Here is a 16,520-nt window from a genome sequence, read left to right as displayed (position 1 = left end):
GATGTCCTCCCCAGTTTGATAGCTTGCTGACACTTAGTTAAGGCACATACTTTAATAATAGCCTCTTGGAAGGAGACTGCTACTTAAGGACTATATTACAGTAAAATTAGATGCCTTCATTCCAGTAAGATTAGATGCTTTCAGGACAGCAGAGAAAATTTTTAAAGTAACTTTTGGTCGTAATTAATAACAAGTGATTTGATCAGAGCTGAAAACGAACTATGTACTGAGAAGAATTAAGATTTAAAAAGAAAGTGACCATGTTACTCTGAAACGGCAATCCAGATAAGTGCTCTGTATAATGCATTTTTGTAGTTGTATTCTGTCTGAATATTCAGCATTGAAAACGTATATATCTATATTTTGTGCAGTCCAGTCATTTACTGTGAAGAATTGCTGAGTTACTGTTTTTCTCTTCCTTTCTCTTAAGGAACACCCAGCCATGATTGAAGATAAAGGCCCAAGAGTGAGTGACTACTTTGTAGTGGCAGGGCTGACTGACACATCTACACCGTTGGAGCAAGAAATCACAGTTTTAGAGACTAAGTCAACAGGACTGAAAGCACCCATAACAGATCTTGCTGTCATAATCAAATCAGCAGGAGAAAATGTTCCTGAAGGTTATACTTGCATTGAGAGCACACCTACAGGACTTCAGGCAAACTTGAATTATGGGAGCTTGAAAAGTCAGGAGATGTATCTTTGCTACAAAAGAGGGCGGGACAAGCCACCTCTCATGGATATCGGGTAAGTTATTTTTGAAAATATTCTCAGCCTGAGGTGAGGTTTGCTATCAAGTTTGATACAGGGGCAGCCAGAAGATTTTTGAAGCTAGTATATTTAATTTAGACTGCAACCGTGTTATAGACCGAGAAGTGGACATTACTGCAGTAATGGATCTTTCTAGGCAAGTAAAATTTTCACTTTACTGTAGAAGTTCTGGAGACACAGATCCTGGGTTTAGGAGTGCAGATTAATGCAATGTTAGTGCTCTAACTTGCAGTGCCATGGTGCGGTGACGGGTAAGTTGATATGCTTGATTTTCTTTTTGTTAAGGTCTTGATCTCAACTGTGCCGCTTTAAGTGTAGAGTGGAGGACCAACACTTTCAAGAGGGAGGTGTGAAAATTAATCTGGGTTGTGCTCTCTCCACATTACAGACAATTGCTTCCCAATGTTAATATTGAGAGTGCCATGCACCCCAATCCGAATAGCTAAATGTGTTCCACATGACACATTGCTGCTTTTCAGAAGCTGAAAAACAACTGGTGGAATCCTTTTTATGTTTGCATTTTTAAAATACGTTTGGTTTCACCTTACTTGCATGGGAGCCATGATATTTCCTGGATTATTTTCCCTTCTGTTTGCATTTATTCCTGTAACCTCAGACATTTATTAATCTTTCTGACTAACTGCCACTTCACCAATGGAAAATGCAAATAATTGTATTGCTGTTAATGGTGCTCAAATCAAACTTGATTAGCTCCAGTTGTATTTTTGATTCAAACCTAGAATTGCAAATCTTGTAGATTGACTTGTATCCTTGCGTCTGTTTGCATAGTCCAATCTTTTATAAAAGTCCAGTTTATAATTATGTACAAGGGGCCACTCTGGGCTCAGGTTTGATGACTTGCCTGATAAATTTTAAATTCACTTTACCAAATTATTTTTTCCCTGACCGTTAAAACTTCTGAAGAGACTCTAGGAAATGAACCCGTTTTCACTGGAGAAAATTGGTTTAGGAGGGACATGAAACAAATCAGTAAAATGCTATGAAGCAGAGATCATGATGAGACCAGGATATTTAATATGGTCTCAGTGCTAAACTGGAGGACACAAGCCCAAAGTTCATCAGCTTCATATGCGAGCAGAGCTGATGACTCTCTTTCTGGTTTCCTATCTTTAAATTATTGCATACCTGAAAAAGACAGTCAGCACAACACTTAATGGCCCCAAATTTCTTGGATTGCACTTTGGCAGAAATTATGACAGATTTAGTCCAGTTTCTGTGCTGATCTTGCTGACAAGAATTTGCACCAAAATTTTCTATACAGCTCATTCACCTGTGACAGAATGTAAAAACCGTAGTACGACAAACGTAAATGCAATGCCATCTATTGATGCCCATTTGTGTTACAACTGTACATAAACTATTTTTAATGGTCGTGTCTACTGTCACCACTGTGGTGCAGTAACACTTTCTGGTATTGCCACCGACAGGATGTGCTGAGGGAAGAAATCAGTGAAGATATTTCGGTGAGAAATTTGGCGTGGTACTTGGTTGGGTGGGAGAGAACGAGGATTTTAAAGGAGAGATGAGAGGGGTGGAACAAGGTGAGATGCTCAAAGGAGGAAAAGGTGCCAGAGGAGTAGGCAGACAGACCAAGGTGTGATAGGGGCCACACGGTCACCGTGGTGGTCTGGGCGAGGTAAGTGGTGGAAGATATAGTCAGGCATGGCGGCTTCAATAAAGGGGAAGGTGTCTTCACCTGTCAACCAGATTTCCGTCAAGGCAGTGATGTCGATGCAATCATCCACATGAAGCTCATGGATGATCAGGGCTTGTTCACAAGTGAACGGACATTCTGGAGGGCGATGTGGAGAGGGGTGGCGATAGCTGATCCACGGGGTCCGTAATGGGAAGGGTGAGCGGGACGGGAAGGAGATTGCCAAGATTAGTGCCCATTGGGTGTACTGGGCGGAAATGTTGGTGAGGGAATAGGATGGGGTAATTGGGGTTGCTGCTTGCTGCCTCCTTACAACGAGTGCTTTGTTGGGCCCTTCGAAGGATGCCAAGTGAGACACAGAGGGAAGCTGTAGGCTTAGCTAAAAGGGAGTCAAGCCTGGGATGGCGGCAGGAGAGTAGGAAGGTCTAGGAGGGCTGAAGGGTTGGAATAGGGATTTGGGGGGGTCAAGTACTCGAGAGGGGAAGAAAGGAAGGAGGCACGAGAGAGGGGCCTTGGAGTGGTAAAGAGAAAAGAAGAAAAAAAGGGGAAATAGAAGTGATGGGCTCGGGTCAGAGCGGCAGCCAAAACGCGCACACAAATGCACACGGAAACTCAAATTACATACGCGTGGTTACGTAGCAAGCTTAGGATAGGTATGCCGTTATAAATGTAAGAGAAGGTACAACAGGAGAGTCGAAAGTTGAAGTCAGAGGTCCCGTGATGAGATGAGGTTGACGTATATAGGGTGGAGTCTGCTTGGAGCATCAGCAAACTGATGTCCCGGTTCAGAGACAAGTGTGGAGGGCAAGCCAATAGGTTGGCTCAAATTCCATATGCTTTGTTAACAGTCTCTTATGTGGAACCTTGTCGAATGCTACCAGATTGTCCAATAGATACGAGGTTCTTGCAGCCCTTGTGGACATTCCAGGGACTACAGGGAGGATGAGTAAACTGCGTGGCTCAAAAGATTGATGTGGGAGAAGTGGGTTTTGATTCAAGAGGCACTGGCCACCAGTATTGGGGAAAGAGGGAGCTGTTCCGTTGGGACGGGCTTCACCTGAACCATGCTAGGACCAGTGTTCTGGCGAACTGAATAACTAGGGCGGTAGAGAAGGCTTTAAACTAAATAGATGGGGGAGGGCTCAGGTGGGGTGAAGTTTAGATTGATAGAGAAAAGACAAGGAAGTAGTACAGGAAAGTGATGGGGATAATGATAAACATTGTGTCAGGAAGGGACAGAACGTACAAATGTAAGAGTGCACTAGCAAATGGGGCCGGGGTAGGAAAGAATGGTAAAAAGACAAAGTTAAAGGTTCTTTACGAATGCTGCGCGCATTCAGATAATAAGATAGATGAATTGACGGCACAAATAGAAACAAAAGGGTATGATCCCGTGGCCATTACAGAGACGTTGCAAGGTGACCAAGGATGGGAGCTAAATATTCAGGGTTATTTAACATTTCGGAAGGATAGGAAAAAAGGTAAAGGTGGTGGGTAGCTCTGTTAATAAAGGATGAAATTTGTATAATAGTGAGAAATGATCTTGGCTCAGAAGATCAAGATGTCGAATCAGTTTGGGTGGAGGTAAGAAATAGCAAGGGAAAGAATTGGACAAATCAAATTAGCAAAAATAGCCCTGAGGAGGAGTTCATAGAGTGCATTAGGGACTGTTTCTTGGACCAATACGTCCAGGAACCAACCAGGGAAAAGGCCATTTTGGATCTGGTAATGGGTAACGAAACAGGATCAATTAATGATCTCAAAGTAAAGGATCCCTTGGGAAGCAGTGATCATAACATGATAGAATTTCACATCCAGCTTGGGTCTGAAACTACTATATTAAACTTAAATAAGGGCAATTAATGAGGGTGGAATTGGCTAAAGTGGACTAGGTAAACAGATTAGATGGTACGATGGTGGATAAGCAGTGGCAAACATTTTAAAAAGATATTTTATGACTTGCAACAAAAATATATCCCTGAGAGGAGGAAATACTCCACAAAAAAGGTGAACCAACCATGACTAACTAAGGAAGTAAAGGATGGTATCAGGTTAAAAGAAAAAGCACACAACATGGCAAAGATTACTAGTAAGCCTGAAGATTGGGAAAACTTTAAAAACCAGCAAAGGATGACTAAAAGAATAATAGAGGGAGAAAATAAATTGAGAGTAAAACTAGCAAGAAATATAAAAACTGACAGTAAAAGCTTCTACAAGTATGTAAAAAGGAAGAGGGTAGCTAAAGTAAACATTGGTCCCTTAGAGGATGAGACGGGGGGAAAAATAATAGAAAACAAGGAAATGGCAGAGGAATTGAACAGGTATTTTCTATCTGTCTTCACAGTAAAAGACACTAATTACACACCAATAGTAGGAGAAAATCAAGGGGCAAAGGGGAGGGAGGAACTAAAAACTATCAATAGAGAAAAAGTACTAGGTAAACTAATGGGTCTAAAGGCTGACAAGTCCCCTGGACCTGATGGCTTGCATCTGAGGGTCTGAAAGGAAGTGGCTACAGAGATAGTGGATGCATTGGTTGTGTTCTTCCAGAATTTGCTAGATTCTGGAAAGGTCCCAGCGCATTGGAAAACCGCAAACGTAACACCCCTATTCAAGAAGGGAGTGAGACAGAAAGCAGGTATCTATAGACCAGTTAGCCTAACATCGGTCATTGGGAAAATGCTGGAATCCATTATTAAGGAAGTAGTAGCAGGACATTTGGAGACTCATAATACAATCAAGGAGAGTCAACATGGTTTCATGAAGGGGAAATCGTGTCTGACAAATTTATTAGAGTTCTTTGAGGAAGTAACGGGCAAGGTGGATAAAGGGGAACCAATGGATGCAATATATTTGGATTTCCAAAAGGCATTTGATAAGGTGCCACATAAGAGCATGGATAGAGGATTGGCTAACTAACAGAAAACAGAGTCAGGATAGAAGGGTCATTTTCAAAATGGCAAATTGTAATTAGTGGGGTGCCACAGGGCTCAGTGTTGGGGCCTCAACTATTTACAATATTATCAATGACTTGGATGAAGGAACAGTGGCTTGTGGCCAAATTTGCTGAATCAAAGATAGGTGGAAAAGCAAGTTGCGATAAGGACACAGTGTCTGCAAAAGGATATTGACAGGTTAAGTGAATGGGCAAAAATTTGGCAGGTAGAATATAATGTGGGAAAATGTGATGTCATCCACTTTGGGAGGAAAAATAAAAAAGCAAAATATTATTTGAATGGAGAAATACTACAAAATGCTGTGGTACAGAGGGATCTGGGTGTCCTCTTACATGAAACACAAAGTCAACATACAGGTGCATCAGGTAATCCGGAAGGCATAAGGAATATTGGCCTTTATTTCTAGGGGGATGGAGTATAAAAGCAGGGAAGTCATGCTACAACTGTACGGGATGTTGGTGAGACCACACCTGAAGTACTGCGTACAGTTCTGGTGCCCTTATTTAAGGAAGGACATACTTGTATTGGAGGCAGTTCAGAGAAGGTTCACTAGGTTGATTCCGGGTATGGAAGGGTTGTCTTATGAGGAAAGATTGAACAGGTTGGGTCCATACTCATTGGAGTTTAGAAGTATGAGAGGAGATCTTATTGAAACATACAAGATTCTGAGGGGACTCGATAGGGTAGATGCTGAGAGGATGTTACCCCTCGTGGGGGAATCTAAAACTCGGGGGCACAGTCTCAGAATAAGGGGTCGCCCGTTTGAGATGGAAATGAGGAGGAATTTTTTCTCCCAGAGGGTTGTGAATCTTCGGAATTCTTTACCCCAAAAAGCTGTGGAGGCTGAGTCATTGAATACATTCAAGGCTGAGTTAGACAAATTTTTGATCAGCAAGGGAGTCAGGATATGGGGAAAAGGCAAGAAAGTGGAGTTGAGGTAAAAATCAGATCAGCCATGATCTCATTGAATGGCGGAGCAGGCTCAAGGGGCCGTATGGCCTACTCCTGCTCCTATCTCTTACGGTCTCTTATGATCTGATTTTAAAAACTTTCAAGTCCCCTGTATCCTGGAGGAGTGAGGCCTTGAGCAGCCTCCCACCTCACTTTGACTCTGAAAATGCACCACGCCAGGCCGAACCAGCAATTGACTTGTGGGCCCCTTCAAGTATGTGGTCCCATGAACGGGCACTGCAAGATTATGTGGGGGGCTGTAGCCGTTTCTCTCTGAGGCTGAATTTGACAAATCCACAGCATTAATTATTTTACCTAATTTGAGAACAGCAAGATTGGTTTAATGAGACATAAGAACATAACATAAGAAATAGGAGCAGGAGCAGGCCAATCGGCCCCTCGAGCCTGCTCCGCCATTCAATAAGATCATGGCTGATCTGATCCTAACCTCAAATCTAAATTCATGTCCAATTTCCTGCCCGCTCCCCGTAACCCCTAATTCCCTTTACTTCGAGGAAACTGTCGATTTCTGTTTTAAATTTATTTAATGATGTAGCTTCCTGGGGCAGCAAATCCAACAGACCGACCACCCTCTGAGTGAAGAAGTTACTCCTCATCTCAGTTTCGAAAGAGCAGCCCCTTATTCTAAGATTATGCCCCCGAGTTCTAGTTTCACCCATCCTTGGGAACATCCTTACCGCATCCACCCGATCAAGCCCCTTCACAATCTTATATGTTTCAATAAGATCGCCTCTCATTTTTCTGAACTCCAATGAGTAGAGTCCCAATCTACTCAACCTCTCCTCATATATCCGCCCCCTCATCCCCGGGATTAACCGAGTGAACCTTTGTACTGCCTCGAGAGCAAGTATGTCTTTTCTAAAGTATGGACACCAAAACTGTATGCAGTATTCCAGATGCGGTCTCACCAACACCTTATATAACAAGACGCATTTCATTCAACGAGAAAGGGTAAGAGTGATGCCATTGGCAGAGCCGCAGCTTTTCAGCATGCGCTGAGTGGTGTCATTGGCTGGCCCGGCGCACGTCATGGGAGGACGTCATGGGTCGATCGAAAACTGAAAGTACGCACACTGTCACGAATCACTCCCGTCAAACGAAGCACTCTGGAAGAGAGCTGCGGTGACTGATGGGACATTGTATGTGGGCCATGGATTGTTTTCAGGTTTAGTGGGTAGAAAGTGGGGGCGAGGTCACCTTTTATATTGCAACATGAATCATGACATTGCGTCCGATGACATCAATTGCAGCGCATGCCCCGGGGCTTTCCAAGAAATCAGCTCGTTGCTGCTCATGCTCAAGAGCGTGCTCCATGTCCAGTGGGGGGTGGGAGGTGGAGGAGGATAAGAACGAGATCCATCTCCCTGTCTGGACCCCTCTCTTGCGTTCTCTCTCTCTTGCGTTCTCTCTCTCTTGCGTTCTCTCTCTCTTGCGTTCTCTCTCTCTTGCGTTCTCTCTCTCGCGTTCTCTCTCTCGCGTTCTCTCTCTCGCGTTCTCTCTCTCGCGTTCTCTCTCTCGCGTTCTCTCTCTTCGCGTTCTCTCTCTTCGCGTTCTCTCTCTCGCGTCTCTCTCTCGCGTTCTCTCTCTCTCTCGCGTTCTCTCTCTCTCTCGCGTTCTCTCTCTCTCTCTCCGCGTTCTCTCTCTCTCTCTCGCGTTCTCTCTCTCTCTCAGCGTTCTCTCTCTCTCTCTCTCTCGCGTCTCTCTCTCTCTCTCGCGTTCTCTCTCTCTCTCTCTCTCGCGTTCTCTCTCTCTCTCTCGCGTTCTCTCTCTCTCTCTCTCTCTCGCGTTCTCTCTCTCTCTCTCTCGCGTTCTCTCTCTCTCTCTCTCGCGTTCTCTCTCTCTCTCTCTCTCGCGTTCTCTCTCTCTCTCGCGTTCTCTCTCTCTCTCTCGCGTTCTCTCTCTCTCTCTCGCGTTCTCTCTCTCTCTCGCGTTCTCTCTCTCTCTCTCGCGTTCTCTCTCTCTCTCGCGTTCTCTCTCTCTCTCTCTCGCGTTCTCTCTCTCTCTCTCTCTCGCGTTCTCTCTCTCTCTCTCGCGTTCTCTCTCTCTCTCTCGCGTTCTCTCTCTCTCTCTCGCGTTCTCTCTCTCTCTCTCGCGTCTCTCTCTCTCTCGCGTTCTCTCTCTCTCTCTCTCGCGTTCTCTCTCTCTCTCTCTCGCGTTCTCTCTCTCTCTCTCTCTCGCGTTCTCTCTCTCTCTCTCTCTCTCGCGTTCTCATCTCTCTCTCTCTCTCTCGCGTTCTCTCTCTCTCTCTCTCGCGTTCTCTCTCTCTCTCTCTCTCGCGTTCTCTCTCTCTCTCTCGCGTTCTCTCTCTCTCTCTCTCTCTCGCGTTCTCTCTCTCTCTCGCGTTCTCTCTCTCTCTCTCGCGTTCTCTCTCTCTCTCGCGTTCTCTCTCTCTCTCTCGCGTTCTCTCTCTCTCTCTCGCGTTCTCTCTCTCTCTCTCGCGTTCTCTCTCTCTCTCTCTCGCGTTCTCTCTCTCTCTCTCGCGTTCTCTCTCTCTCTCTCTCGCGTTCTCTCTCTCTCTCTCTCGCGTTCTCTCTCTCTCTCTCTCCTCGCGTTCTCTCTCTCTCTCTCTCTCGTTCTCTCTCTCTCTCTCGCGTTCTCTCTCTCTCTCTCGCGTTCTCTCTCTCTCTCTCGCGTTCTCTCTCTCTCTCGCGTTCTCTCTCTCTCGCGTCTCTCTCTCTCGCGTTCTCTCTCTCTCTCTCTCTCGCGTTCTCTCTCTCTCGCGTTCTCTCTCTCTCTCGCGTTCTCTCTCTCTCGCGTTCTCTCTCTCTCGCGTTCTCTCTCTCTCGCGTTCTCTCTCTCTCGTGTTCTCTCGCGTTCTCTCTCTCTCGCGTTCTCTCTCTCTCGCGTTCTCTCTCTCTCGCGTTCTCTCTCTCTCGCGTTCTCTCTCTCGCGCGTTCTCTCTCTCGCGCGTTCTCTCTCTCTCGCGTTCTCTCTCTCGCGCGTTCTCTCTCTCGCGCGTTCTCTCTCTCGCGCGTTCTCTCTCTCGCGCGTTCTCTCCCTCTCTCGCGTTCTCTCCCTCTCTCTCGCGTTCTCTCCCTCTCTCGCGTTCTCTCCCTCTCTCGCGTTCTCTCCCTCTCTCGCGTTCTCTCTCGCGTTCTCTCTCTCGCGTTCTCTCTCGCGTTCTCTCTCGCGTTCTCTCTCGCTCACGTTCTCTCTCGCTCACGTTCTCTCGCGTTCTCTCTCTCCTCGCGTTCTCTCTCTCTCTCGCGTTCTCTCTCTCTCGCGTTCTCTCTCTCTCGCGTTCTCTCTCTCTCGCGTTCTCTCTCTCTCGCGTTCTCTCTCTCGCGTTCTCTCTCTCGCGTTCTCTCTCTCTCGCGTTCTCTCTCTCGCGTTCTCTCTCTCGCGTTCTCTCTCTCGCGTTCTCTCTCTCGCGTTCTCTCTCTCGCGTTCTCTCTCTCTCTCTCGCGTTTCTCTCTCTCTCTCTCGCGTTCTCTCTCTCTCTCGCGTTCTCTCTCTCTCTCTCTCTCGCGTTCTCTCTCTCTCTCTCTCTCTCTCGCGTTCTCTCTCTCTCTCTCTCGCGTCTCTCTCTCTCTCTCTCTCGCGTTCTCTCTCTCTCTCTCTCGCGTTCTCTCTCTCGCGTTCTCTCTCTCGCGTTCTCTCTCTCTCGCGTTCTCTCTCTCGCGTTCTCTCTCGCGCGTTCTCTCTCTCGCGCGTTCTCTCTCGCGCGTTCTCTCGCGCGTTCTCTCGCGCGTTCTCGCGCGTTCTCGCTCGCGCGTTCTCTCTCGCGCGTTCTCTCTCGCGCGTTCTCTCTCGCGCGTTCTCTCTCTCTCTCGCGTTCTCTCTCTCTCGCGTTCTCTCTCTCTCTCTCTCGCGTTCTCTCTCTCTCTCGCGTTCTCTCTCTCTCTCTCGTGTTCTCTCTCTCTCGCGTTCTCTCTCTCTCTCTCTCGCGTTCTCTCTCTCGTCTCTCTCGCGTTCTCTCTCTCTCTCTCGCGTTCTCTCTCTCTCTCGCGTTCTCTCTCTCTCTCTCGCGTTCTCTCTCTCTCGCGTTCTCTCTCTCTCGCGTTCTCTCTCTCTCTCTCTCTCTCTCGCGTTCTCTCTCTCTCGCGTTCTCTCTCTCTCGCGTTCTCTCTCTCTCGCGTTCTCTCTCGCGTTCTCTCTCTCGCGCGTTCTCTCTCTCGCGCGTTCTCTCTCTCGCGCGTTCTCCTCCTCTCGCGCGTTCTCTCTCTCTCGCGCGTTCTCTCTCTCGCGCGTTCTCTCTCTCGCGCGTTCTCTCCCTCTCGCGCGTTCTCTCCCTCTCTCGCGTTCTCTCCCTCTCTCGCGTTCTCTCCTCTCTCGCGTTCTCTCGCGTTCTCTCTCTCGCGTTCTCTCTCTCGCGCGTTCTCTCTCTCGCGCGTTCTCTCTCTCGCGCGTTCTCTCTCTCTCGCGTTCTCTCTCTCGCGCGTTCTCTCTCTCGCGTTCTCTCTCTCGCGCGTTCTCTCTCTCGCGCGTTCTCTCTCTCGCGCGTTCTCTCTCTCGCGCGTTCTCTCACGCGCGTTCTCTCACGCGCGTTCTCTCTCGCGCGTTCTCTCTCGCGCGTTCTCTCCCTCTCTCGCGTCCTCTCCCTCTCTCGCGTTCTCTCCCTCTTTCGCGTTCTCTCCCTCTCGCGCGTTCTCTCCCTCTCGCGCGTTCTCTCCCTCTCGCGCGTTCTCTCCCTCTCGCGCGTTCTCTCTCTCTCTCGCGCGTTCTGTCTCGCGCGTTCTGTCTCGCGCGTTCTCTCTCGCGCGTTCTCTCTCGCGCGTTCTCTCTCGCGCGTTCTCTCTCGCGCGTTCTCGCTCGCGTTCTCGCTCGCGTTCTCTCTCGCGCGTTCTCTCTCGCGCGTTCTCTCTCGCGCGTTCTCTCTCGCGCGTTCTCTCTCGCGCGTTCTCTCTCGCGCGTTCTCTCTCGCGCGTTCTCTCTCGCGCGTTCTCTCTCTGCGCGTTCTCTCTCGCGCGTTCTCTCTCTCGCGTTCTCTCTCTCTCTCTCGCGTTCTCTCTCCTCTCTCGCGTTCTCTCTCTCTCTCGCGTTCTCTCTCTCTCTCGCGTTCTCTCTCTCTCTCGCGTTCTCTCTCCTCGCGCGTTCTCCTCTCGCGCGTTCTCTCTCGCGTCGTTCTCTCTCCCTCTCGCGCGTTCTCTCTCCCTCTCGCGCGTCTCTCTCCCTCTCGCGCGTTCTCTCTCCCTCTCGCGCGTTCTCTCTCCCTCTCGCGCGTTCTCTCTCCCTCTCTCGCGTTCTCTCTCTCTCTCGCGTTCTCTCTCTCTCTCGCGTTCTCTCTCTCTCGCGCGTTCTCTCTCTCTCTCGCGCGTTCTCTCTCTCTCTCGCGCGTTCTCTCTCTCTCTCGCGCGTTCTCTCTCTCGCGCGTTCTCTCTCTCGCGCGTTCTCTCTCTCGCGCGTTCTCTCTCGCGCGCGTTCTCTCTCTCGCGCGTTCTCTCTCTCGCGCGTTCTCTCTCTCGCGCGTTCTCTCTCTCGCGCGTTCTCTCTCTCGCGCGTTCTCTCTCTCGCGCGTTCTCTCTCTCGCGGTTCTCTCTCTCTCTCTCTCTCTCTAGCGCGTTCTCTCTCTCTCTCTCTCTCTCCGCGCGTTCTCTCTCTCGCGCGTTCTCTCTCTCTCGCGCGTTCTCTCTCCTCGCGCGTTCTCTCTCTCGCGCGTTCTCTCTCTCGCGCGTTCTCTCTCTCGCGCGTTCTCTCTCTCGCGCGTTCTCTCTCTCTCTCTCTCTCGCGCGTTCTCTCTCTCTCTCTCTCTCTCTCTAGCGCGTTCTCCTCTCTCTCTCGCGCGTTCTCTCTCGCGCGTTCTCTCTCTCGCGCGTTCTCTCTCTCGCGCGTTCTCTCTCTCGCGCGTTCTCTCTCGCGCGTTCTCTCTCGCGCGTTCTCTCTCTCGCGCGTTCTCTCTCTCGCGTTCTCTCTCTCGCGCGTTCTCTCTCGCGCGTTCTCTCTCGCGCGTTCTCTCTCTCGCGCGTTCTCTCTCTCGCGCGTTCTCTCTCTCGCGCGTTCTCTCTCTCGCGCGTTCTCTCTCGCGCGTTCTCTCTCTCGCGCGTTCTCTCTCGCGCGTTCTCTCTCTCGCGCGTTCTCTCTCTCGCGCGTTCTCTCTCTCGCGCGTTCTCTCTCTCTCTCTCTCTCTCGAGCGCGTTCTCTCTCTCGCGCGTTCTCTCTCTCGCGCGTTCTCTCTCTCTCTCTCTCTCTCTCAGCGCGTTCTCTCTCTCGCGCGTTCTCTCTCTCGCGCGTTCTCTCTCTCGCGCGTTCTCTCTCTCGCGCGTTCTCTCTCTCGCGCGTTCTCTCTCTCTCTCGCGCGTTCTCTCGCGCGTTCTCTCTCTCGCGCGTTCTCTCTCTCTCGCGTTCTCTCTCTCGCGCGTTCTCTCTCGCGCGTTCTCTCTCGCGCGTTCTCTCTCGCGCGTTCTCTCTCGCGCGTTCTCTCTCTCTCGCGCGTTCTCTCTCTCTCGCGCGTTCTCTCTCTCTCGCGCGTTCTCTCTCTCTCGCGCGTTCTCTCTCTCTCGCGTTCTCTCTCTCTCGCGTTCTCTCTCTCTCGCGTTCTCTCTCTCTCGCGTTCTCTCTCTCTCGCGTTCTCTCTCTCTCGCGTTCTCTCTCTCGCGTTCTCTCTCTCTCGCGTTCTCTCCCTCTCTCGCGTTCTCTCCCTCTCTCGCGTTCTCTCCCTCTCTCGCGTTCTCTCCCTCTCTCGCGTTCTCTCCCTCTCTCTCGCGTTCTCTCCCTCTCTCGCGCGTTCTCTCTCGCGCGTTCTCTCTCGCGCGTTCTCTCTCGCGCGTTCTCTCTCGCGCGTTTCTCTCGCGCGTTCTCGCTCGCAGCGTTCTCGCTCGCGCGTTCTCTCTCGCGCGTTCTCTCCCGCTCTCGCATTCTCTCTCTCGCGTTCTCTCTCTCTCTCGCGTTCTCTCTCTCTCTCGCGTTCTCTCTCTCTCTCGCGTTCTCTCTCTCTCTCGCGTTCTCTCTCTCTCTCGCGTTCTCTCTCTCTCTCGCGTTCTCTCTCTCGCGTTCTCTCTCTCGCGTTCTCTCTCTCTCGCGTTCTCTCTCGCGCGTTCTCTCTCGCGCGTTCTCTCTCCCTCTCGCGCGTTCTCTCTCCCTCTCGCGCGTTCTCTCTCCCTCTCGCGCGTTCTCTCTCCCTCTCGCGCGTTCTCTCTCCCTCTCGCGCGTTCTCTCTCCCTCTCGCGCGTTCTCTCTCCCTCTCGCGCGTTCTCTCTCGCGCGTTCTCTCTCTCGCGCGTTCTCTCTCTCGCGCGTTCTCTCTCTCGCGCGTTCTCTCTCTCGCGCGTTCTCTCTCTCTCTCTCTCTCTCTAGCGCGTTCTCTCTCTCTCTCTCTCTCTCGCGCGTTCTCTCTCTCGCGCGTTCTCTCTCTCGCGCGTTCTCTCTCTCGCGCGTTCTCTCTCTCGCGCGTTCTCTCTCTCGCGCGTTCTCTCTCTCGCGCGTTCTCTCTCTCGCGCGTTCTCTCTCTCGCGCGTTCTCTCTCTCGCGCGTTCTCTCTCTCGCGCGTTCTCTCTCTCGCGCGTTCTCTCTCTCGCGCGTTCTCTCTCTCTCTCTCTCTCGCGCGTTCTCTCTCTCTCTCTCTCTCTCTCTAGCGCGTTCTCTCTCTCTCTCGCGCGTTCTCTCTCGCGCGTTCTCTCTCTCGCGCGTTCTCTCTCTCGCGCGTTCTCTCTCTCGCGCGTTCTCTCTCGCGCGTTCTCTCTCGCGCGTTCTCTCTCGCGCGTTCTCTCTCTCGCGCGTTCTCTCTCGCGCGTTCTCTCTCGCGCGTTCTCTCTCGCGCGTTCTCTCTCGCGCGTTCTCTCTCGCGCGTTCTCTCTCGCGCGTTCTCTCTCGCGCGTTCTCTCTCGCGCGTTCTCTCTCTCGCGCGTTCTCTCTCTCGCGCGTTCTCTCTCTCGCGCGTTCTCTCTCTCGCGCGTTCTCTCTCTCGCGCGTTCTCTCTCGCGCGTTCTCTCTCTCGCGCGTTCTCTCTCGCGCGTTCTCTCTCGCGCGTTCTCTCTCTCGCGCGTTCTCTCTCTCGCGCGTTCTCTCTCTCGCGCGTTCTCTCTCTCGCGCGTTCTCTCTCTCGCGCGTTCTCTCTCTCTCTCTCTCTCTCGAGCGCGTTCTCTCTCTCGCGCGTTCTCTCTCTCGCGCGTTCTCTCTCTCTCTCTCTCTCTCGAGCGCGTTCTCTCTCTCGCGCGTTCTCTCTCTCGCGCGTTCTCTCTCTCGCGCGTTCTCTCTCTCGCGCGTTCTCTCTCTCGCGCGTTCTCTCTCTCGCGCGTTCTCTCTCTCGCGCGTTCTCTCTCTCTCGCGCGTTCTCTCTCTCTCTCGCGCGTTTCTCTCTCTCTCTCGCGCGTTCTCTCGCGCGCGTTCTCTCTCTCTCGCGTTCTCTCTCTCGCGCGTTCTCTCTCGCGCGTTCTCTCTCGCGCGTTCTCTCTCGCGCGTTCTCTCTCGCGCGTTCTCTCTCTCTCTCGCGTTCTCTCTCTCTCGCGTTCTCTCTCTCTCGCGTTCTCTCTCTCTCGCGTTCTCTCTCTCTCGCGTTCTCTCTCTCTCGCGTTCTCTCTCTCGCGTTCTCTCCCTCTCTCGCGTTCTCTCCCTCTCTCGCGTTCTCTCCCTCTCTCGCGTTCTCTCCCTCTCTCTCGCGTTCTCTCCCTCTCTCGCGTTCTCTCCCTCTCTCGCGCGTTCTCTCTCTCTCTCGCGCGTTCTCTCTCGCGCGTTCTCTCTCGCGCGTTCTCTCTCGCGCGTTCTCTCTCGCGCGTTCTCTCTCGCGCGTTCTCGCTCGCGCGTTCTCGCTCGCGCGTTCTCGCTCGCGCGTTCTCTCTCGCGCGTTCTCTCCCGCGCGTTCTCTCCCGCTCTCGCATTCTCTCTCTCGCGTTCTCTCTCTCTCTCGCGTTCTCTCTCTCTCTCGCGTTCTCTCTCTCTCTCGCGTTCTCTCTCTCTCTCGCGTTCTCTCTCTCTCTCGCGTTCTCTCTCTCTCTCGCGTTCTCTCTCTCGCGTTCTCTCTCTCGCGTTCTCTCTCTCGCGTTCTCTCTCTCGCGTTCTCTCTCTCGCGTTCTCTCTCGCGCGTTCTCTCTCCCTCTCGCGCGTTCTCTCTCCCTCTCGCGCGTTCTCTCTCCCTCTCGCGCGTTCTCTCTCCCTCTCGCGCGTTCTCTCTCCCTCTCGCGCGTTCTCTCTCCCTCTCGCGCGTTCTCGCTCGCGCGTTCTCTCTCGCGCGTTCTCTCTCGCGCGTTCTCTCTCGCGCGTTCTCGCTCGCGTTCTCTCTCGCGCGTTCTCTCTCGCGCGTTCTCTCTCGCGCGTTCTCTCTCGCGCGTTCTCTCTCGCGCGTTCTCCTCCCACTCTCGCGTTCTCTCTCTCGCGTTCTCTCTCTCGCGTTCTCTCTCTCTCTCGCGTTCTCTCTCTCTCTCGCGTTCTCTCTCTCTCTCGCGTTCTCTCTCTCTCTCTCGCGTTCTCTCTCTCTCTCTCGCGTTCTCTCTCTCGCGTTCTCTCTCTCGCGTTCTCTCTCTCGCGTTCTCTCTCTCGCGTTCTCTCTCGCGCGTTCTCTCTCCCTCTCGCGCGTTCTCTCTCCCTCTCGCGCGTCTCTCCCTCTCGCGCGTTCTCTCTCCCTCTCGCGCGTTCTCTCTCCCTCTCGCGCGTTCTCTCTCCCTCTCGCGCGTTCTCTCTCCCTCTCGCGCGTTCTCTCTCCCTCTCGCGCGTTCTCTCTCCCTCTCGCGCGTTCTCTCTCCCTCTCGCGCGTTCTCTCTCCCTCTCGCGCGTTCTCTCTCCCTCTCGCGCGTTCTCGCTCGCGCGTTCTCCTCTCGCGCGTTCTCTCTCGCGCGTTCTCGCTCGCGTTCTCGCTCGCGCGTTCTCTCTCGCGCGTTCTCTCTCGCGCGTTCTCTCTCGCGCGTTCTCTCTCGCGCGTTCTCTCTCGCGCGTTCTCTCTCGCGCGTTCTCTCTCGCGCGTTCTCTCTCGCGCGTTCTCTCCCACTCTCGCATTCTCTCTCTCGCGTCTCTCTCTCTGCGTTCTCTCTCTCTCGCGTTCTCTCTCTCTCTCGCGTTCTCTCTCTCTCTCGCGTTCTCTCTCTCTCGCGTTCTCTCTCGCGCGTTCTCTCTCCCTCTCGCGCGTTCTCTCTCCCTCTCGCGCGTTCTCTCTCCCTCTCGCGCGTTCTCTCTCCCTCTCGCGCGTTCTCTCTCCCTCTCGCGCGTTCTCTCTCCCTCTCGCGCGTTCTCTCTCCCTCTCGCGCGTTCTCTCTCCCTCCTCGCGCGTTCTCTCTCCCA

At 52.2% G+C, this 16,520-nt stretch overlaps 1 protein-coding gene across 3 annotated transcripts in view; it reads left to right on the top strand.

Moving 5' to 3' along the window:
- The window catches only part of dennd4c (DENN/MADD domain containing 4C), a 201,815-nt gene that overhangs the window by 63,083 nt on the left and 122,212 nt on the right, over positions 1 to 16,520 (top strand). For all 3 annotated transcript variants that reach the window (XM_067983316.1, XM_067983317.1, XM_067983315.1), the window contains exon 2: positions 431 to 747. In XM_067983316.1, coding sequence (XP_067839417.1) covers positions 443 to 747 — 305 coding nt within the window. In that variant the 5' untranslated portion in view covers positions 431 to 442. The remainder of the gene's footprint in view (positions 1 to 430; positions 748 to 16,520) is intronic.

The sequence above is a fragment of the Heptranchias perlo genome, chromosome 4, assembly GCF_035084215.1.
Source record: "Heptranchias perlo isolate sHepPer1 chromosome 4, sHepPer1.hap1, whole genome shotgun sequence".
Classification (NCBI taxonomy): Eukaryota; Metazoa; Chordata; class Chondrichthyes; order Hexanchiformes; family Hexanchidae; genus Heptranchias; species Heptranchias perlo.
Note: the sequence above shows the minus strand (reverse complement) of the source record. Positions and strands in the feature narration are given on the sequence as shown.